The 21969-nt window shown below is 47.3% G+C and overlaps 2 protein-coding genes across 2 annotated transcripts in view; both read left to right on the top strand.

Annotated features, from left to right (window-relative positions):
- Positions 1-3108: 3108 nt before the first annotated feature.
- On the top strand, positions 3109-20170 carry LOC129103656 (MAX gene-associated protein-like; the record flags this gene model as incomplete). Its single annotated transcript, XM_054614234.1, has 18 exons — positions 3109-3333; positions 4702-5885; positions 7541-9353; positions 9738-9843; positions 10983-11093; positions 11820-11948; positions 12092-12214; positions 12317-13089; positions 13463-13739; positions 13866-14002; positions 14412-14522; positions 15496-15586; positions 16831-17192; positions 17365-17661; positions 17840-18053; positions 18803-18970; positions 19340-19573; positions 19677-20170. Coding segments are annotated over exons 2-18 (6549 nt in total), but the record flags the coding sequence as incomplete, so codon positions are not given.
- A 7-nt stretch (positions 20171-20177) lies between these two features.
- Positions 20178-21969, top strand: part of LOC129103104 (polyhomeotic-proximal chromatin protein-like) — a 9882-nt gene continuing 8090 nt past the window's right edge. The window contains exons 1-4 of the mRNA XM_054613378.1: positions 20178-20252; positions 21019-21141; positions 21235-21346; positions 21631-21969. The exon at positions 21631-21969 is cut by the window's right edge and continues 107 nt beyond it. Of these exons, the coding sequence (XP_054469353.1) occupies positions 21301-21346; positions 21631-21969 (385 nt within the window). The 5' untranslated portion in view covers positions 20178-20252; positions 21019-21141; positions 21235-21300. The remainder of the gene's footprint in view (positions 20253-21018; positions 21142-21234; positions 21347-21630) is intronic.

The raw sequence follows: 21969 nt of genomic DNA, 5'->3' as shown, positions 1-21969 counted from the left end.
AGAACTCAAGTTAAAGTACCACTAGTGTACTTTAGTAAATGTACTGCTACATATTATGTATTTATACTGCCATTCATGTGAATCATCTTCGTTTTTCCGGACACAAACAAAGAGCTTCAGTCCTTAAGACGGATCCTAAAGAACCACCCGGTTCCCCGAGACCGGCTCACGGAGCTCTGAGCCGAGGATCCATACGGAAATAAAAAGAAACGATTCCTCTTTAACTAAGATACTGTGGACGCACGCACACAGTAAAGGAGCGTTACACGTTACCTTCCTGCCGTAAAGCTTTAGGACGTACATTACATTACATTACATTACATTAGAGTCATGTAGCAGAGGCTTTTCTCCAAAGCGACTTACAGTCAGTAGTATGTTACATATCATTCACCCATTCACACACTGATGACAGGCTACCATCAAGGTGCCACCATCAGACTCTAACTAACATTCATCATCAGTCCACACCGATGGCCTTCAGGAGCAACTTGGGGTTAAGTGTCTTGCCCAAGGACACATGGACTGCCGAAGCCGGGTATCGAACCACCGACCCTCTGATTGGAGAACTACCTTGCTCTCCACTACGCCACGTAAAGTCCTTGACCGTCTGTGAACGTTTACCGGCTCAAACGTCCGTTAAATAACGAGCAGAGACACGCAGGTCTGTGAGGAGGAGAGGGAGAGCAGGAGAGAGGAGGAGGAGAGGGAGAGCAGGAGAGAGGAGAGGAGAGGGAGAGCAGGAGGAGGAGGAGGAGGAGAGGGAGGGAGGGAGGAGGAGAGGAGGGAGGAGGAGGGGAGAGGAGGAGGAGGAGGGGGGAGGAGGAGGAGGAGAGGGAGGAGAGGAGGAGAGGAGGAGAGGGAGAGCAGGAGGAGGAGGAGTTTAGACTTTATACAAAACACCTAGAACCAAACACACCTAGAACCAAACACACCTAGAACCAGACACACCTAGAACCAACAAACACCTAGAACCAAACACCTAGAACCAAACACACCTAGAACCAACAAACACGTAGAACCAAACACCTAGAACCAAACACACCTAGAACCAACAAACACGTAGAACCAAACACCTAGAACCAACAAACACGAAGAACCAAACACACCTAGAACCAAACACACCTAGAACCAAACACCTAGAACCAGACACACCTACAACCAAACACCTAGAACCAGACACACGTAGAACCAAACACACCTAGAACCAAACACCTAGAACCAGACACACCTACAACCAAACACCTAGAACCAGACACACGTAGAACCAAACACACGTAGAACCAAACACACCTAGAACCAACAAACACGTAGAACCAAACACACCTAGAACCAACAAACACGAAGAACCAAACACACCTAGAACCAAACACACCTAGAACCAGACACACCTAGAACCAAACACGAAGAACCAAACACACGTAGAACCAAAAACACCTAGAACCAGACACACCTACAACCAAACACCTAGAACCAGACACACCTACAACCAAACACCTAGAACCAGACACACCTAGAACCAAACACCTAGAACCAAACACACCTAGCACCAGACACACGTAGAACCAAATACCTAGAACCAAACACACAGAACCAAACACACCTAGAACCAAACACACCTAGCACCAGACACACGTAGAACCAAACACCTAGAACCAAACACACAGAACCAAACACACCTAGAACCAGACACACCTAGAACCAAACACCTAGAACCAGACACACCTAGAACCAGACACACCTAGAAACACACCTAGAACCAGACACACCTAGAACCAAACACCTAGAACCAGACACACCTAGAACCAGACAGAACAGTGTTCTTCGTTAGAGGTCTGTAGATGAACCTCATTCATCACCAGCTAACGTTATCAGCTCCAGCCCTCCGACCGGTTAACTGGTGGTTAACTGGTCGGTTAACTGGTGGTTAATGGTCGGTTAATGGTCGGTTAACTGGTCGGTTAACGGGTGGTTAATGGTCGGTTAATGGTCGGTTAACTGGTCGGTTAACGGGCATGGTGTAACGCTCCTCCACCACCCGACCGGTAGAGATGAATCTACCGACCAGGAGACACCACCGCTCCTCCCGCAGATAACGGGCCGGTGTTCTCCGTGTTCCTCGGTGTTCCTCCGGTGGTTCCTCAGTGGTTCTCCGGTGTTCCTCGGTGTTCCTCCGGTGTTCCTCCGGTGTTCCTCGGTGTTCCTCCGGTGTTCTCCGGTGGTTCTCCGTGTTCTCGGTGTCGTTAGTGAAGCAGGTGGCGGCAGCAAGATGGCGTCTGCGCCTGCGCAGTAGCGTTGCGCCTCAGAGGACGGTGACGTCACACACACCGCATGTTCCCCTCCGTGAGGACGAGACACGGGACGTACACACGGTACCGACGGTACCGACGGTAAACACGGTAACCACGGTAACCACGGCACTGGAGAGACACTCGACGTGCTCGAGCCCGCGGAATGTAACCCGTGTTCCGTAACCGGAGCAGCGACCACAGAGGAGGACCGGAGGTCTACTGCTGCACGGGGGGCGGCCATTACTGCAGGACCGGCCCTCTAAAGGCCCGAGACCAGGACCAAGACCAGGACCAAGACCAGGCCCTCTAAAGGCCCGAGACCAGGACCGAGACCAGGACCAGGACCAGGCCCTCTAAAGGCCCGAGACCAGGACCAGGACCAGGCCCTCTAAAGGCCCGAGACCAGGACCAGGACCGAGACCAGAGAGACAGGAGAGACCAGAGACAGGACCCGAGACCAGAGAGACAGGAGAGACCAGAGACCAGGAGAGACCAGGACCGAGACCAGAGAGACCAGGAGAGACCAGAGACAGGAGAGACCAGGAGAGACCAGAGACCAGAGAGACCAGAGACAGGAGAGACCAGAGAGAGACCAGAGACCAGAGAGACCAGAGACAGGAGAGACCAGAGAGAGACCAGAGAGACCAGAGAGACAGAGACAGGAGAGACCAGAGAGACCAGAGACCAGAGAGACAGGAGAGACCAGAGACCAGAGACAGGAGAGACCAGGAGAGACCAGAGAGACAGGAGAGACCAGAGACAGGAGAGACCAGGACCGAGACCAGAGAGACCAGAGACCAGAGAGACCAGAGACCAGAGAGACCAGAGACCAGAGACCAGCAGAGACCAGAGACCACCAGAGTCCAGCAGAGACCACCAGAGACCACCAGAGTCCACCAGAGACCACCAGAGTCCACCAGAGTCCACCAGAGACCACCAAAGACCACCAGAGACCACCAGAGACACCAGAGACCAGCAGAGACCAGCGGAGACACCAGAGACCACCAGAGACCACCAGAGTCCACCAGAGTCCACCAGAGTCCAGGTCCAGATCTCACTGTCTCTCCTTAGATCAGCACTAGTTATACCTGCAGTCTGTCTGAGTTTACAGGTGTTGGGATGGAACCCCTAAAGATGAGTTTAAAGCTGTTACTGAGCGATAATAGATGAAGTCTTCCTGTATTAGTGGCTGATGTGGGCCGGGGGTCTGATGCCGGACAGGGTTCCTCCAGACCCGCTGAGGGTTTGGTGTGATGTGGAGAGAGTCAGCTCACTGCTTCAGAAGTGACGTCTACTAATATACACAATGTAATGAATATTATTATTATTATTAATATTATTATATTATTTATAATGGAGAGGACATGGTGGTTGTTGAACAGCGTGACTATCGCTGTTACACACCAACCAATCACCTCACCAACCAATCACCTCACCAACCAATCACCTCAGAGTCAAACAAACAAACAAATACAAGAAGAAGTAAAAAAGTAAATTATACATGTTCTGTAGTAGAGTTGTATGTACAGTATATAGTAGTAGTACATGGTAGTAGTATGTAGTAGTAGTGGCTTTTTTAGGACCAAAATGTTAAGATGAACTCTGATGAAGTGAAATCACACCAAAGATTTAAAGTTATAAGACGTAAACATGAACAACAACCCTCTGGTGTGGACCTGTCAATCAGTGTGTAGCCCCGCCCTAAAGCATCCCCTGCTTTATGGTCTGTTTGACTCTAAATGGAGCATCATTTACTAAATGAACATCATGCTGTATTGAAGAAGACTTGAAACTAGAGATTGAGACCATAAACTCATGTTTACAATGTTTACTGAGGTAAACATGAGGTTCCGCCCACTGAGAGACAGAGAGGAAGTGTGTTATGAGTAACGTCATAGCTGAGAACGTAGCGGTGCAGCGTGAGTACGGTTGATCTGTTGTCGGTGGATAAGTGATACACCTCCCGCGTCTCAGCCCTGAAGAGAGGTGGACCACCTGTTCTCATTTTAGTGACAAGCTGCTCCTCAGAGGGTTCACTTTGTCACATCACTGAATAGGAGGATATTTCGTGTATACAAACATTATTTCAGTTTTCTTTCTTGCTTCATGTTGTCTTCACTGACTTGAAGAAAACACAAGCGGACTAATCACAGTTCTTGGGGTCTTCATGAGGTCTCTCTCCAGCTTCAGAGGAGTCAGTTTGTAGCTACGCTGTCAATTAGTGTTGTTAACATATTCTACCAAACTGAGGGACAAACACAACCCCATACTATGACTGGGGCCTCCTGTAGCTCCATGTTGAAGAACTTTGAGGTTATCGATCAAATATCAACAGAATGAACCTTGGACTTAGTTTTGCTCTTTAATGATTTGATGTTGAGTTAATGAAGTCTTTATCATTTTTGTTTTTCAGGATGCTGTGTTGAACCGTCGTACCGATGCTTAGTAAGCGAGGTCCTCCTGCCCTTTAGATGTGTGGAGCCTGTTCATGGCTTCTAAGAAGAAGCAGAAGGGAATGGTGTTCCATCAGGACGGGGCGAGCAGCCGTGCAGCCGCACCTGCTGCCGATCATCCACCCGCACGCTTCGTTGTTCCCAAACCAGGGAGGGCGAGCGAAGGCGGGATGGAACAAAGCACCCGTGTGACCAAAGAAGAGGCAGACATCATGGGTAAACCCAACCGGTACCCATCCAAAGAACCCATCAGGACTTCTGATGGACTTCCTACTGGGAAACATCCCGGCAGTTCAAACCCTCAGTCAGACAACCTGTCACCCGAAAGCATCTGCAAAGGGATCAAAGTGACGCTGGACAACAACAGCATGTGGAACGAGTTTTTCAGATGCAAAACGGAAATGATTGTGACTAAACAAGGAAGCAGGATGTTCCCCTACTGCCGCTTTCGCGTCTCCGGTTTGCAGCCGTCTAGGAAGTACTCTTTGTTCATGGACATTCAGCCGTTGGACAACAGTCGGTACAAGTGGACCGGCAAGAGCTGGCAAGTTGCTGGAAAGGCAGAGTGTCACGTAAAGAGTCAACCATTCGCTCATCCGGAGTCGCCATCCACAGGTCAACACTGGATGCAGAGTCCAGTGTCCTTTTACAAACTGAAGCTCACAAACGGCATCTCGGATCAAGAGGGGAACGCCGTCCTGCAGCCGATGCATCGCTACTTGCCACAGCTGCACGTGGTCCAAAGTGACAAAGCTGCTAAAGACATAAAGCTAAATGGTCCCAGTGTTGTCACGTTCACTTTCCACCAGACAGAGTTTATGGCAGTCACTGCCTACCAGAACTCACGGTTCTCTCAGCTCAAAGTCGACTACAACCCGTTTGCTAAAGGACTGAAGGAGGACGGCTCCGGCTCCGGTGGCCTAAAGCTGAAATTGATATCCGGCAAAGACTCTCGCAAAGACGGCGGCACGACAGCCAACGAGCAACATCCTGTGAAGAAGAGCTTGAAGTCTTTGCTTGCAAACCATAAACCTAGAAGCTCCAAAGCCGCGGACGTGAAGCCTTCAGGGTCAGGTGACCCCCAGAAGAAATCCACTACAAACGAAGATCAGTCAGCTGCCAAAGTCACTGAGGAAAGTTCGTGGTAAGAGTTCAGCTTTGACAGTGAAGATGGCATGCTCTTCAAATTCATTGTACCAAATGTCAAGTTTTCAAGAAAGTACAAGAATGAAGACCAACTTTTAAAGTCCATGGCTATATTTGGGAATATATTGAAGTATGATTTCATGTCTGGGCAGTAGAAGTTTGTGTCTAACCCTCTCAAGAAGATTCAGTACGTCTCTCAATAGATGGTCTGTGGTACGATTAAACAGCCATCCAGTTATCCTTTCACAGGTCAATACAGTTACATCACTACTGTGTGAAGTGATCCGATTCAGTTTAACTTCGTTCATTGGATTATCATGACATAGTCATTTTTCTACCATTATGACTCCCTGCAGCCCATTGGCCATGGCTGTAATTTAATGATAATAACCTTTAACTTCAACTGTTGTTTGCCTTAAATCTGTAATGACAATGTGCTGGAATACTACGGATTAGTGACTCAGTGTCCCACGTTGTGAAGCTAATAACGTGCTGCAGGAATGAGTCCTAAAATCAGGAATGAGTCCTAAAACCAGGAATGAGTCAGCATTTTACACTTCTGGTTCCCCCGCTGGAAGTCAATATGTTTTTATGAATGGGTGTTTGGTCAGAGGCATGAAATAAGATCTTTTCTACAATAATCTAAAATGGTCTTTTCGATGGAGGTGTCCTTGGGTCCAGACTTTTCTCTGAGCAATTATTTATGCCTTTTTTCTTTTTGCTATTTTGTGCTTATTGGGTTGCATTTTTGCTATAAATTCCAGATACAGTGTTACACATATTTTTCATCAAAAAGATGAGAATATATAAGGAAGAGCTCTGCTTCGTTATGTTTTCAAATGGGGAGCAAACTTAGTGCATGATGAATAGAAATTCAGAATAAATTTCCTGCATTTCAATATCACCAGACCTCTTGGATTAAGTCAGGAAAACATTTGCTAGTCTAGATTAGGGAGATGGAGGGTGCTATGAAAACCAAGAACAGTGTACCTCACGACAGTTTCAGAGCGTCCATGTAACCGTAGGAGCTTTGTCCTTAACAGCGTTAACAGTTATGAATTACAAATATCCATGAGATCAAACTTTGCACCATGATCGTATCTTTGCATATCCTTACCAAACCCTGTTAAGACCTACAACCTGCACCTTACAGTTGTGTTTAGTGTTGAAGATTGTTGTTTATATCCTGTCCCCACTACACTGGTGCACAACTAAGTAGTTCTTTAGTCAGACAAAGTCTTTCCACACGTCGTTTTAAGCTCCCGGTAGCTTGGAAGTTACATCATATTGAATGTGAAAGCCATCTACCAAGGGGATGAGCTTCTTCCTCATTGGTTTGAAGGGATTTAACATAGTCTAGCTGGAGCTAAACATTCAGCTGCTAACCCCAAACCTAATTGGTTGTCTCAAGGGCTGTTGCTATGGCAACTCAGAGGACATTTGCATAAAGTTAAACCTTTATCAACTTCACTGTCGCATGGTTTTGAGTAACGAGGGGAGGTTCCTGCGAGGCCTGTTCCTTAGTTGAAACATCACACAGTCAGATGCCTGAAGCTTGGCTGTGATTGGCTAATGTGGGTTTATTTGGTGACTTTGTCAATCGATAATTGTGATGACATTAATGTGATGTTTTTATTGTCTGATTTCCTTCAGCAGCAGTTCACCTCCAGCTCAGAAGTTATTTTCTGAACTCATTCGGGAGGCTCACGTCTCGCTGCATAGATGCAACCTGGAGCAGCTGAGCATCAATAACAAAACTGAGAACACCAACACTAAAACCACAGCTTTGAAAAGCAACGGACAAGATGATCCCACAAGGGACAGAGTATCTGCCAAAACATCCCCTGCAAAGAAAGGGGAAAATGTTGTTACAAAGAGGAAAGTTAGGGAGGATAAGGACCATTTGAATTCATTGCACTCCAAAGACAATGTTAGGACCGTCTGTTCTGAGGTCAGTGATGCTGTTGCTGGTCCAGCAGGGTCCCAGAGCTCCTCTGTGGACTCAGACCACCAACTTAAACCTGAAGCCCCATCGGAGGTGAAGGTAAAGCAGCGTAAACGGCCTTTGCCTCTGCCAGCTCTCGCTCTGTTTCTGAAGCAGCATTCATCAAAATCTAAAATGGCCAAGAGGAAGCTGGACTCTCCTCCGCCGGCATCCCCATCTGAGTGTTTGTCTGTTTCACAGAGTTCTGCTGCAGCTCCCGAATGTCCACCTTCTGATCACGGCAGCAAAGCAGACGTTCCGTCGAAGGACATTATTATTGATATCACAAAATCCGACACCCAGGCCTCGGGACAAACGGGGGCATCTCTTCATCCAGATGAAGTAGTTTTGAATGTTACAGGACCAGCAGCTGAACCCGCCCGTAAGCCTTCTAGTCCTTCATGTCCAGATGCTGTTGCCACTTCAGACTCAAAGGGACTAAGACCTGATGATTTCTTGACTTCTGATTCAGTTGCTGAAAGCACAGGCCCAGAGCCGCCGGTGGTACCAGATGGTCCACTAGTGTTACCCAACTCGGATCAGTCATTTTCTACCCTTGACACATCTTTATCCCCCATTCCCTCTCCTCTTGTTGCGTCTCCAATTTCATCACCGCCGCTCGACACAGTGTTAGCTTCTCCAAACTCCACACTACCTTCAGACTCACCACAGTCTGATTCTTTGCTACCGGACCCTGAATGTTCCTCGTTTGGCTTTGAGCCTTTGTCTCCTGCCAGCTCTCCAGAGCCGTTACCTTCCCTGCCCGTCTCGTTTGCTCTAGAACTGGACTCCACTCCTTCTGAATCAACTCCAAAAGCAGTTTCTCCTGAAGAGTTTCAGCATGGTGAAGACTCTGCAGCATCTGTGTTCAAATGGCATACAGTGTTGCCTCCATCTGAGCCGTACGTAGACACTACGTACACAACATTTCAGCCCTCACCACAGACTCTACCTTTAGCGTCTGTTACGTCACCGTTGTTGCCTCTCCAGACTCTGTCCCACTCAGAACCACAGACTCTTGACACTTCCACGTCCACTCCTTCCCCTGATCCGGATCCGTCATTTCAAGACAACGACCAGCCGCTGCCCTTCCCTGCAGAACTTTCCCCCCTAGCGCTCCAGATGACGCTGTCTCCAACCTTTTCTTCATTGGACGGAGACGGATTGTCCCCCACGCCTTCGATTGCCGACCTCGTGCACTTTTTCTCCACCAATGATGACCTTGGGATGGGGGAGGAGTTTTCAAACACAGAGGCGGTGGCTGTTCCCTGCCCACCTCCAAGTACAGAAGAAGCAAATGCACAGGAGCCTACTCAGCAGGTGCAACCAATCCCAGCCAGCAAACCCTGCAGGTACAAGAAGAAGTCCCAGCGGCGTAAGCTTACAGAAAAGGATCAGAAGATGGATGCCTCCACCTACACTAAAATGCAGCCTAACCTGGAGGAGGTGGAGGAGCAGTTATTTATCTCATTCACATCAAAGGTAAGACCAAATAAAGTACAATATGTTTTGATGCAATAAATTGTAACTTCATCTCAAGATCTAAGCTTAACTTCTCCCACTGCTGAGAGAGGAAACCACGCCCACTTCGGTATGACACAAGCCTCGAGGCAGCATCGTCAAACATGGTGGTTACAGTAGTTTGGAGGTTAGACATGTGGCATGATGCACTGAATGTGATCGATTTACCAATAATCAAGCCACAAATGAGACCAGATTACCACTTGTGTTTACAATGGAAAGCGTTCTCTGTAATGAACATCAGAGTCTGAAGATGACACTAGGATAACTTTAGACTTATAGTCCTGATGATGATATAATGTCTAACTCAACACAAACCAAAATTAAAAACCAAACTCGTTTCAGGAGGCCCTCAAACTTCACGTTCCGGACTCCTCTGATGGAACGACCTCACAGCCTCAGACGACACCTGAGGCTCACCTGCAGCAAACTGCTGTCGCACCTGAGAACGGTACAGACATGATCATACTATGTTTACCATACATGGATTTAAAATCGTCACGCTTAATGATAGGATAAAAATATCCATATCCGTTTAATTCTGTGTCCAGGAAATGTTGAGCTTAGCTTAGCATAGACTGGAAACGGTGAAACAGTGGAAACAAGCTAACACTAACATGAAATAGAAGCTAACACTAACATGACATATAAGCTAACACTAACGTGACCCATAAGCTAACACTAACATGACATATAAGCTAACACTAACGTGTGACCTAACATGACATAAGCTAACACTAACATGACATATAAGCTAACACTAACATGACCCATAAGCTAACACTAACATGACATATAAGCTAACACTAACATGACATATAAGCTAACACTAACGTGACCCATAAGCTAACACTAACATGACATATAAGCTAACACTAACGTGACCCATAAGCTAACACTAACATGACATATAAGCTAACACTAACATGACATATAAGCTAACACTAACGTGACCCATAAGCTAACACTAACGTGACCCATAAGCTAACACTAACATGACCCATAAGCTAACACTAACATGACATATAAGCTAACACTAACGTGACCCATAACCTAACACTAACGTGACCCATAAGCTAACACTAACATGACATACAAGCTAACACTAACGTGACCCATAAGCTAACACTAACGTGACCCATAAGCTAACACTAACGTGACCCATAAGCTAACACTAACGTGACCCATAAGCTAACACTAACATGACATATAAGCTAACACTAACGTGACCCATAAGCTAACACTAACGTGACCCATAAGCTAACACTTACATGACATATAAGCTAACACTAACGTGACCCATAAGCTAACACTAACGTGACCTATAAGCTAACTCTAACATGACCTACAAGCTAACTCAAAGATCAGTCAGAAACAAACGGTCAGCTAACAGGAACTAACATTCCCCTTTATTTGACAGTAGAGATGGGGGACAGAGTGGTTTGACATGAGTCAAATGTCCCAAGGCCGGAATCAAACCTGGGACATTGCGGCTACATGGCATCTGATGTCACCACTCTGCTGCCAAGGTGCTCCGTGAACAATCGTTAAATAAAAAGCGTTTATTGTGACGTTGTCTCTGATCTCCAGTAGAGACAGCAGAGGGTTTGGAGGAGACGATCGCTGCCTTTGAGAAGATTCTTCTGAGCGACCTGAAGCAGATGAGACACGGACAGGTGATCCATCCTGTGCTGCAGGAAGGTATGACGGCTTGGGGAAATATTTCAAAATAAGAGGGTTTTTTTTATTATTTAATGCTGACAGTTTACATTTATCGACCTTTCAGTTACCATCTTATTGTAAATGTGCCAGAGTTAGTTCATCTGTTATCCCTGGGCAGGTTTTTGACAAATACATGGCCTCATGGTATCAATACAATGCTTCAGAAAACACTAATGTACAATACAAGACATGAATATATAAATACATAACTATAGCAGCATATATGGGTATGTATGTATGTATGTGGTTATAAATATGGTTTAACAAACTGATTCATCAATAAATTGGTTCATCAACTACATCAACTACTACAGCTAAGAGCCAGGGAAGAAAAAGTAAGCACATTTAGCTTTGGCTGTAGCTAATGCTAACAGTGGCTATTTCACCAGCTAGCTTTGGATTAACGTAGCTGCTGTAGCATCTCAGTCGCAGAGAGTTCAGTAAAATGACCAAACAACTACAGGTAGTTCAGTTTAGCTCAGTCGTAAACATCACAAGCTTAAAGGAACTTTAACCGACGGACCTCGAACACAACACCGGGCTCTCCTTGCTCTTTATAGTGACATTCTGTCAAAGGTCTTTATATTTTATATAGTAGTATTATGTTTTAATATAAAATGGATCCAATAAGAGACAACGTCTTAAATGTCCCCTAATAAGAAGAGGATTGACTGATCTCTGTCTGGTTTTTCTCTGTGAACTCAGTTGGTCTGAAGATGAACCTGCTGGATCCGACTCTGGCCATAGACCTGCAGTACCTTGGAGTCCGCCTGCCCATCCCTCCTCCTGGAGTCGCTCTGGAGCCGCTGTCCCCGGAGCTGCCTCCCCCTCAAGGTCACTACCCTCATACCCACCAGAGATGGAGGTCCTGCCTTTATAGACGGCTCGACTTCTTCAGGGGCTTTTTCCTTAAATGCTCCAGAGAGATTAGACTTGATGATGTCATGATGATGTAACTTCCTGTTCTCTTTCTCCAGGTGTCTCTGCAACGTTTGTGTCCAGAACAGGAAAAACCACCGATGTGACTCAGATCAAAGGATGGAGAGAGAAATTCACTCCGTCAGAGGCTGCGTCAACGCCGACACCGGCCAACCCTGAAGGTGAGCTTTGACACAACATAAGGACTCAGAATTAAAACAATAAATAAAAGACAACTTCCTGTTCGATTCAAACGATCGTTGCTTGTGTCCTTCCTCCTGCAGCTGGTCCCAGTTCAGATCCTCCAAAGAAGAACCTGTCGGCGTTCTGCAGCGACATGCTGGACGAGTATCTGGAGAACGAAGGGAAGCTGATCGACCAGCGAGCCTCCAGCTTCACTCAGCCGCCGGTGGAGCCGCTGGTCTACGAGCTGCCAACCAGGAGCACCAGCTACGTCCGGACCCTGGACAGCGTCCTGAAGAAGCAGACCGCCGGCTCCCCCACCTCAGACCTCATATCTGGATTCATCCCCCCCTCAAAGAGACCCAAACTCTCCCTCAGAGAGACCAAACCGTTCAGGAGGCAGAGAGGTCCCAAACCCAAACCCAGTCCAGCTGAATCAAACCTGGTCCCTAAACAACCTGCAGTCCAGATCCTAGTGCCCCCCCCATCTGATGACACATACGCCGTCACTGAACCTCAGAAATCAAAGAGACACCAGCTGAAAGTCCGATTCGACCCATCAGAACCGCTCACTCCGTCTGCTCCACCCAAGACGAGGAGGAAGCTCAAACCCAAGGCCTCGTCCCAGACCCTTAGCCCCCCCAAGCCCACGGCCCCCCCGCCCGGCGTCTCACAGGACATGGCTCCGCTGGAGTCGGACTCTGAGCTCGGGACCGCCATCCATCACAGCGAGAAGGACAGTGGGCCCGTGATGACCCGGGCTCTGCTGAGACAGAAGGACCTGGAGGACGGGGTGTTGTGGGAGGGCCGACCCCGGACCAGCATCACGGAGGAGAGGGCCGCCATCGCTCTGACATCACTCTTCACTCTGAAGGTAAGAGGTCACACATAGAGACATGATCTTCTATGAAATCCGTTTATAAATTGACTTAAAGGGACAGGACTGATGTTCAGAACTGTGGATGTTTGAGGTTCTTCTCCTGAGTCACTGATCTACTTCAATAGATGAAGCAATGCAATGCTGTGTACTACTTCTGACTCCTCTGACCTCTCTGGTTCCTCTTACTGCTCCGGTTCCTCTGGTTCCTCTGACTCCTCTATCTCCTCTAGTTCCTCTATCTTCTCTATCTCCTCTGGTTCCTCTGACTCTTGGGTCTCCTCTCTCTCCTCTGACTCCTGGGTCTCCTCTGGTTCCTCTGACTCTTGGGTGTCCTCTGTCTCCTCTGACTCCTCCGGTTCCTCCTCAGGGTTTCGTCAGAGAGAACCCCACCGCCCCCATCCAGCTGGTCCGGAGACGAGCCCCCCCCTGCCTGAATGAGTCCTGCAGACTGGGCTGCCTGTGCTCCAGTCTGTCCCACTGCTCCAGGATCAGCCACTGCGGCCGGCCGGCCTGCATGTTTGGCTGCAGCTGCCTCAAACAGAAGGTGGTCCTCCTCAAGAACCTGGACGGCTCCGACTCCAGCTCCTCCCAGCCTGCACGCAGCAAGAGGAGGAGGAGGAGGAGGAGGATGAAGATGGCCTATGGTTAGTTCACAGCTGAGGCTCATGGGTAATGTAGTACTGTCAAAATGAAGTATTTCTTCAGACATGTCGACACATAACAGTGAAGTGTCAAACCCCTGCTGCTTTCCTGTTGTGTTGAACTTGTAGTCTTAAAGGAGGCGGACAGCGTTTCCCAGCCTGCGGAGCGGGTCCGGACTCTGTGGAAGAGGGGCAATGGAGACTCGGATCCAGAGGCGGTCCACGTCCCTGAACCAGTAGTGCTGTCCCCCCCCTCTGTGAGAACTGTAAGTCTTTGTAAATACATATTTATGATACATTTAACAACAGATCAAACATTTAACACTAAGATCACATTTATTCATGTTCTATCTTTGAAATCCTTTTTTCTAGCATATTAATCCTTATTCTAATAAATATTATTGCACATTAATCCTACACATTTCACTGAACATAAACAAAAAATCATTATATCAACAGTCAAGTCATTAAAATGTCATAAATTATTAAAGGAATTAATTTAGTCTCCAAATATGTTCATTTAACTGAGCCATAAAACTTTATTTATAGAGCGCTTTTCAGAGTACTCAAAGACGCAACGTAAAGTATTGTTTATTAAGTGAAAAGTATTATATATAAAGTATCAAGTATTATACATAAAGTATTATATATACAGTATACCGTGTTTGTCTCCAGGTGAGAGGAGAGGACGACAGCAGCTGTGCCAGAGTCAGAGTTTTCGTAGCGAGGAAGAAGAGAAGGAAACGGACGAGGAAGGATCAACTGGAGAGTCGAGATAATCCAGCGGTAATCTGAGTTTAACGTTAACAGTGTTTAATGAGACGACCGAGCTTTGTGATTGGAGGGGCAGTATACAGGAAACAAAAGGAGCTATGTGATCGGTAGAGCAGTATATAGGAAACAAGAAGAGCTCTGTGATTGGAGGAGCAGTATACAGGAAACAAGAGGAGCTCTGTGATCGGTAGAGCAGTATATAGGAAACAAGAAGAGCTCTGTGATTGGAGGAGCAGTATACAGGAAACAAGAGGAGCTCTGTGATCGGTAGAGCAGTATATAGGAAACAAGAGCTCTGTGATTGGAGGGGCAGTATACAGGAAACAAGAGGAGCTCTGTGATTGGAGGGGCAGTATACAAGAAACAAGAAGAGCTCTGTGATTGGAGGAGCAGTATACAGGAAACAAGAGGAGCTCTGTAATTGGTAGAGCAGTATACAAGAAACAAGAAGAGCTCTGTGATTGGAGGAGCAGTATACAGGAAACAAGAGGAGCTCTGTGATCGGTAGAGCAGTATAGATGAAACAAGAGGAGCTCTGTGATTGGAGGAGCCGTTTACAGAAAGGGCGGCTGTGGCATAGTGGAGAGTAAGGTAGTTCTCCAATCAGAGGGTCGGTGGTTCGATACCCGGCTTCGGCAGTCGATGTGTCCTTGGGCAAGACACTTAACCCCAAGTTGCTCCCGAAGGCTGTGCCATCGGTGTGGACTGGATGTTGCATGAATGTTAGTTAGAGTCTGATGGTGGCACCTTGCATGGTAGCCCTGTCATCAGTGTGTGAATGGGTGAATGATATGTAATATACTACTGACTGTAAGTCGCTTTGGATAAAAGCGTCTGCTAAATGACTGTAATGTAATGTAATGTAAAACAAGAGGAGCTCTGTGTTTGGAGCAAGAAAGAGAAGAAACAGATTTCTTTACATGAAACAAACTGACAAATGAATGCAGATATTCAAAATGTGAACTGACTGATATTTGTCTTCCAGGAGACGTCCAAAGAGGTGAAACCTAAAGATGTTCGGCTGAAGCCTTCGAGAAAGAAGGACACAAAGACCAAAACCTTGAGTCCTCCAGAAGGTGGGTTCACCTAAACCTCTGGACCGGAATCGATCCCTGATTTGACTGATCCACCTCTCTGATCTCTGATAATGTTACAATGTAAACAACCAATCTGTGTTTAAATCAACAAGAGAAGAGCTAGTAACGTTAGCAGCACCGCTAACGGCTAACAGGAGGAGAGCTAGTAACGTTAGCAGCACTGCTAACGGCTAACAGGAGGAGAGCTAGTAACGTTAGCAGCACCGCTAACGGCTAACGAACGGAGGTTCAGTTCAGTTACATTATGATGCGTTCAGGCTCTGTTCAGTTAAATTGAGTATTGGCTGAAGGTAAATTATAACATCATGATGTGTTCACATGTAATCTGTAAAATGTAGTGTTGGTGATAAACTAGAATAAATCCAGTAGTTTGAAGGAGATGTTTTCACATATATATATCAATAGATATTAGAGATGAATTATGAGATGTTTAACTTCCTAACACTAGCTCTAAGATTATAACACATTACATTACAGTCATTTAGCAGACGCTTTTCTCCAAAGCGACTTACAGTCAGTAGTATATTACATATCATTCACCCATTCACACACTGATGACAGGCTACCATCAAGGTGCCACCATCAGACTCTAACTAACATTCATCATCCAGTCCACACCGATGGCCTTCAGGAGCAACTTGGGGTTAAGTGTCTTGCCCAAGGACACATCGACTGCCGAAGCCGGGTATCGAACCACCGACCCTCTGATTGGAGAACTACCTTGCTCTCCACTACGCCACAGCCGCCGTTGTAACACATCATTACAACTAATAATGACTAGATTTGATTTAATCCATAAAAATACAATATTTTATTTCCTAATCATTTGAATTTTGTGTGTTTTTATGAAGAAGAAAAATCACTATAAATTACTGTAACAAAGTAAAAGTATAACATTTAGTATTTTTGATGGTTTACTGACTTCAGAGCTTTGAAATAATTTTGAGACGGTGACAAATAATAAGAAGTCTGGAATCTTGTAGACCAGCTGGGGGATCAAAGGGATCTGTATCTGACAATATGGATCATCAATGATCAGTGATTAGTATCAGCAGCAAAAAAAAAACCTGATCCGGGATCTAAAAGTTCTATTTGCTCCTTTTTGTTTTTGCTGATCGGTGACTCTGATCCGCTGCAGGAGTCCTGGTCTGACTGACCTGATGGAAAGTCTTGGTTTTAATGGTTGTGACTGAAAACTGATTCAGGTTTATTGTGTTCATCAGCAGGTGATCCGGCTCAGCCTGACCCCCCCGACCGGCCTCCGTGTCATCCGTCGGAGCCGAAGCCATCGAAGCGCCTCACCATCGTGGCAGAGTGTAAGTGGGCGAGCGACGGCGACCGTAACCTGGTGCTGAAGATGCTGTGCGAGGCGATGGCTCAGGACCGGCTGGACCAACCGTTCTGGATCAAAGAGTATCTGGTCAGTCCCATCAGTCAGACCGTGGAGGACGGCGCCGACGACTGCTGCATCCACTACAGGATGCACATCTCCAGACCCAGACTGGAGCGGGAGAAACCAGCGAGACCAGTAAAACTACTAAGACCACAACGACACAGGAAACGGAGGGGGACCAAACAACAGCAGGTCGGTCTAATAAAGAAAATCACTGATTATCTGATGAGCTGTAAAGAGTTTTATATTCAGGATACAGGAGGAGCTCCCTGATATTCATTAAACCCCATATCCTCTACGCTTGAGTTCAACATCTAAAGGTGTAGCTTTTAAACTCCTCCTACTTTGTATCTGTTTGGAACAGATGGTCGTGGAGGCGGAGCCTCTTGAAGATTGGCAGCGGGAGGTGGAGGAGGAGAAGGAGGAGGAGAATGAGAAGAAGGAGAAGGAGGAAGAGGCGGCGCCTGAAGATTGGCAGCGAGAGGTGGAGGAAGGTGACATCGAGGAGGAGGAGGAGCGATCTACAGATAACGAGATGAAGATGGTGTCACAGAAGAAGAAGATGGTCAGCATGGCGCTGCCGTTCCTCACAGGAGTCTCCCCCGCCGGGTTCCTCTCAGCCAATAGGAAGCAGCCGGGAGGAACCGACCACCTGGTCCAGGTGAGAGCTCATGAATATTCATCACAGTTTGTGGCTTTTGAACGTTTGAATCATTTAAACTCATGGTTCATCTTCAACTGTTTTCAATAAGCCTCTCACAGCCTCCTGGAGCAAATGGATCATGAACTCTCTGATCTGTGGGTTCCTGACCTTACGTTCGTGTTCTGTTGTTTTCCAGGTGAATGGGAAGCTCTATCCTCTGGCTAAGATCCAGCTGGGGAAGATGGGGGCACTCCATCCGGCCAACCGGCTGGCAGCGTATCTGACGGGCAGGGTTGGGTCCAACAGGAAGCACCAAGGTTCCTCTTCATCGTCCTCCAAACCTCCTCAGAACCAGAGTTCAGGACCAACCGCCTCCTCTGGGGTTCCCACCCCCCACCCAGATCTCAGGCGTCCCTCCCGACCTCTTCAGGTTAACATTTATCTCTTTATTCACAATGTTACTTTATGAGGTCATAATGTAACTTTATAAGGTCATAATGTTACAGAAGTGATGTAAAACTCCTTCCAGCTAGTTTGGCCCTCAAACAACAAAAGAGAGAGACGGAGCTGAAGCTTTTTTGAAATGTGAAACGTTGACCAATCACAACAGAGCGGGCTATCTGACCAATCAGGGCAGACTTTGCTTTCTGGAGGGAGGAGCTACAATGGAGCATTTCAGAGAGAGGGTGAGAAGAGGTGCTGCAGGACAGAATGATGAGAAGAACAAGGAGGATTATGGGCATTAACTCATGTAAACATGTTGTTACTGGAACTGGAGATAAAAATATGCACCCGGAAAATAGCATAATAGGGCCTGTTTATTAATAAATGTTGGGCATCCTCATTATACTCAAACAGACAAATTGAGTGGTTTCCTCTCGTTTCCTTGTTGTCTGTTCTCACTCGTAGCTCTGCTGGTGTCTGAAGTCTCTGTCGCACTGGAGAACATTTATGCTTTTGTTCCTTTACGGTTTCTTTGCGAACGTCACAATAGTTGTGCAAAACAAAATAAACATTAATAATAAAAGTAAAGTCCTCCGTTTTGTGTCCATCGTCCTCCTCAAAGCCCCAAACCGTGACCGACTGTTTGTTTTCTTCAGGGTCATGAGTCTCAGTTGATCATCTCTTGATGTGATTCATATTCATTCATGTGTCGCAGCGGTGAAGTTCGACCAATCAGCCGCCTCCTCCCAGCAGTCTGCAGGTGAAGCCTCTAAAGGGGCGGGGCCGCAGGTCGTCACGGTGAGGCTGTACCCGGGTCTGAAGGGAGGGGGCAGTCAGGTCAGGGTGGTACCTGCAGCTTCTTCAAGCTCCGCCCCCACCTCAGGTAATAATGAAGACCAATAAGATTATTATTATTATTATTATACAGATGTTCTCTCTGTGCTGCAGATGTTCTCTCTGTGCTGCAGATTATTATTATTAATAAGTATTAATCGTGGAGAACATGTTTAGGGAACAGGACATAGATCCTGAAAATTCAAACAGATTGATCTGTTTACTACAGAGGTATGAGCTTTGATTCATAGAGATGCTGACATGACGACTTATTGATGCAGATTTATATCCGTGAACTTTGCGCTCCTCGTCTTTGCATCGACTCTGTAGATCTGTGTTGTGGCTCCTTGAGGGGTCGTGACCCTCAGTTGAACCATGAACCAGTGATCACAGTTCCTGCTGGTCTGCTGTGTTTCAGACTCTCAGGTGAGCAGCTCGGTGGCCTCACCTGTAACTCCGCCTCCTAAAGGCTCCCAGTTGTTGATGCTTCAGGCTCCTCCCCCCAGCTCCTCCACCGGCCAGAGGATGGTCCTGCAGCCGGTCCAGTCAAAGTCAGGAGTCCAGTACTACCGCAGACCGGATGGAAAACTGGTCCAACTGGTTCCCATCAGCCAGCTGAGAGCAGTCAACCAGAACCTGTCTGTCCAGAGAGGTGAGTCTACGGCACTGACCAATCAGCAACAAGTTTACTCACTTTATTTATCTTCATTTTAATGTTCACCGTCTCCTCTCTGACCCCCCCTCCTCCCCCTCAGTCCTCCCTGCTGCATCCCTCCAGACTCCAGTTAGTAACCAAACTCCACCATCGACCACAGTGACCTCCATCCTCCCTGCCTCCTCCTCCCCCCTCACCTCCCCTCTCCTCCCCAGTTTCGTGACTCAGACAGGGACCTGCACCTCTAAACTCCTCCCCTCCGGCTCCGGCAGGGACCCGATCATCGTCTCTTGTCCTAAAGTTCCCTCCTTCACCCTCCCCCCCCCCTCCCCCGATGAGCCTCATACCCTCCACAGGTGGGGGGCCGAGCCGGGTGTCAAAACAGTGACGGTGTCAGCAGCCCCGTCGGGTCCTGGTGGGGTGTTAATCCAGACCCCTGCAGGGACCAGACCTTCACCCAATCCTCCAGAACCCAGACCTCCACCGGAGCCGGCCAGTGACCCGCTGGACCTGGACATCGTCTGTGTGGACGAAGAGCTGGAGCTCCAGAAGGGGGCGGGGCCAAAGAGACGCTGGAGGGGAGGAGCCAGAGGGGGGCAGCGAGACGGACAACTCGTCAGACTTTGGGGACGAGTTGGACAACGAAGAGACGAAGGAGCCGAACGTGAACTCCCACGTAAGAGAACGAAAGAATGAATGAAACATGAGGAGGAGGAGCTAAAGTAAAGGTCCCGCCTCCTCCTCTCTGTGCTACAGATGTTCTCTGTGCTACAGATGTTCTCTCTGTGCTACAGATGTTCTCTGTGCTACAGATGTTCTCTCTGTTGTACAGATGTTCTCTGTGCTACAGATGTTCTCTCTGTTGTACAGATGTTCTCTTTGTTACAGATGTTCTCTCTGTTGTACAGATGTTCTCTTTGTTACAGATGTTCTCTCTGTGCTACAGATGTTCTCTCTGTTGTACAGATGTTCTCTTTGTTACAGATGTTCTCTCTGTGCTACAGATGTTCTCTGTGCTACAGATGTTCTCTTTGTTACAGATGTTCTCTCTGTGCTACAGATGTTCTCTCTGTTGTACAGATGTTCTCTTTGTTACAGATGTTCTCTCTGTGCTACAGATGTTCTCTCTGTTGTACAGATGTTCTCTTTGTTACAGATGTTCTCTCTGTGCTACAGATGTTCTCTGTGCTACAGATGTTCTCTGTGCTACAGATGTTCTCTGTGCTACAGATGTTCTCTTTGTTACAGATGTTCTCTCTGTGCTACAGATGTTCTCTTTGTTACAGATGTTCTCTCTGTGCTACAGATGTTCTCTTTGTTACAGATGTTCTCTCTGTGCTACAGATGTTCTCTGTGCTACAGATGTTCTCTGTGCTACAGATGTTCTCTGTGCTACAGGTGTTCTCTGTGATGCTGACGGTCCTGTTTCTGTTTGTGTGCAGCGTCACCTTCACAACGAGTTGGAGAAGCTCCGTCGGGTGAAGCTGCATCATCTCTTCAAAGGTCTGAGGAGAGAAGTCGGTCTTAGTGAAGAGAAGACGTCAAAGATCTTCACGCTGAAGAAGGTCCAACTCGTTCTCAGCCACGTTCCTCAGGGTTCTACGGGTCAGACTCAGGCGTCACATGATCTAGTTACCAGCTGGTTGTTGTGATTTCAGGCGGTTCAGGTGATCCAGCAGCTGAGGACGACGGACTCAGATCTAGAGAGGAAGAAGAGGAGGCTGATGAAGAGGAGGGAGGAGAACCTCAGCGTCATCGCTCAGACATCAGGTACCCGTACTGAACTTTAACATGTGACCCAGAACAAAGAATCACCTGATCACCTCATTGAGCCAATCAATGACCTGTAAATGTTTCATCTGATCATATTTATTTACTTTTCTGATCGGAGCCAGTGAAGTAGTTATTTCTGCTTTATGTTGTTAAAACAAACACTTCCTGTATGTTTCAAATTAAAAGCCCCGCTGCATTTCAGTGGAACACGAAATGTGAAACATTAACAGGAAGTAGATATAGATACTGGTTTCAATATCAATGATGTCTTCCATCTTCAGAGAGCGGACTGGTGAGCAGCGGACGTCAGAGATCAGCTGATCAGTCAGCGGGAGGAGGGACAGGAAGCAGAGACACAGGAAGCAGGGACACAGGAAGCAGAGACACAGGAAGCAGGGACACAGGAAGCAGGGACACAGGAAGCAGGGACACAGGAAGCAGGGACACAGGAAGCAGGGACACAGAAAGCAGAGACACAGGAAGCAGAGACACAGGAAGCAGAGACACAGGAAGCAGGGACACAGAAAGCAGAGACACAGGAAGCAGAGACACAGGAAGCAGAGACACAGGAAGCAGGGACACAGAAAGCAGGGACACAGGAAGCAGGGACACAGGAAGCA

This window comes from Anoplopoma fimbria, chromosome 15 (genome assembly GCF_027596085.1).
Source record: "Anoplopoma fimbria isolate UVic2021 breed Golden Eagle Sablefish chromosome 15, Afim_UVic_2022, whole genome shotgun sequence".
In the NCBI taxonomy this organism is placed as follows: Eukaryota; Metazoa; Chordata; class Actinopteri; order Perciformes; family Anoplopomatidae; genus Anoplopoma; species Anoplopoma fimbria.
The sequence above is the reverse complement of the archived record's forward strand: the minus strand, read 5'-3'. Positions and strand labels throughout refer to the sequence as shown.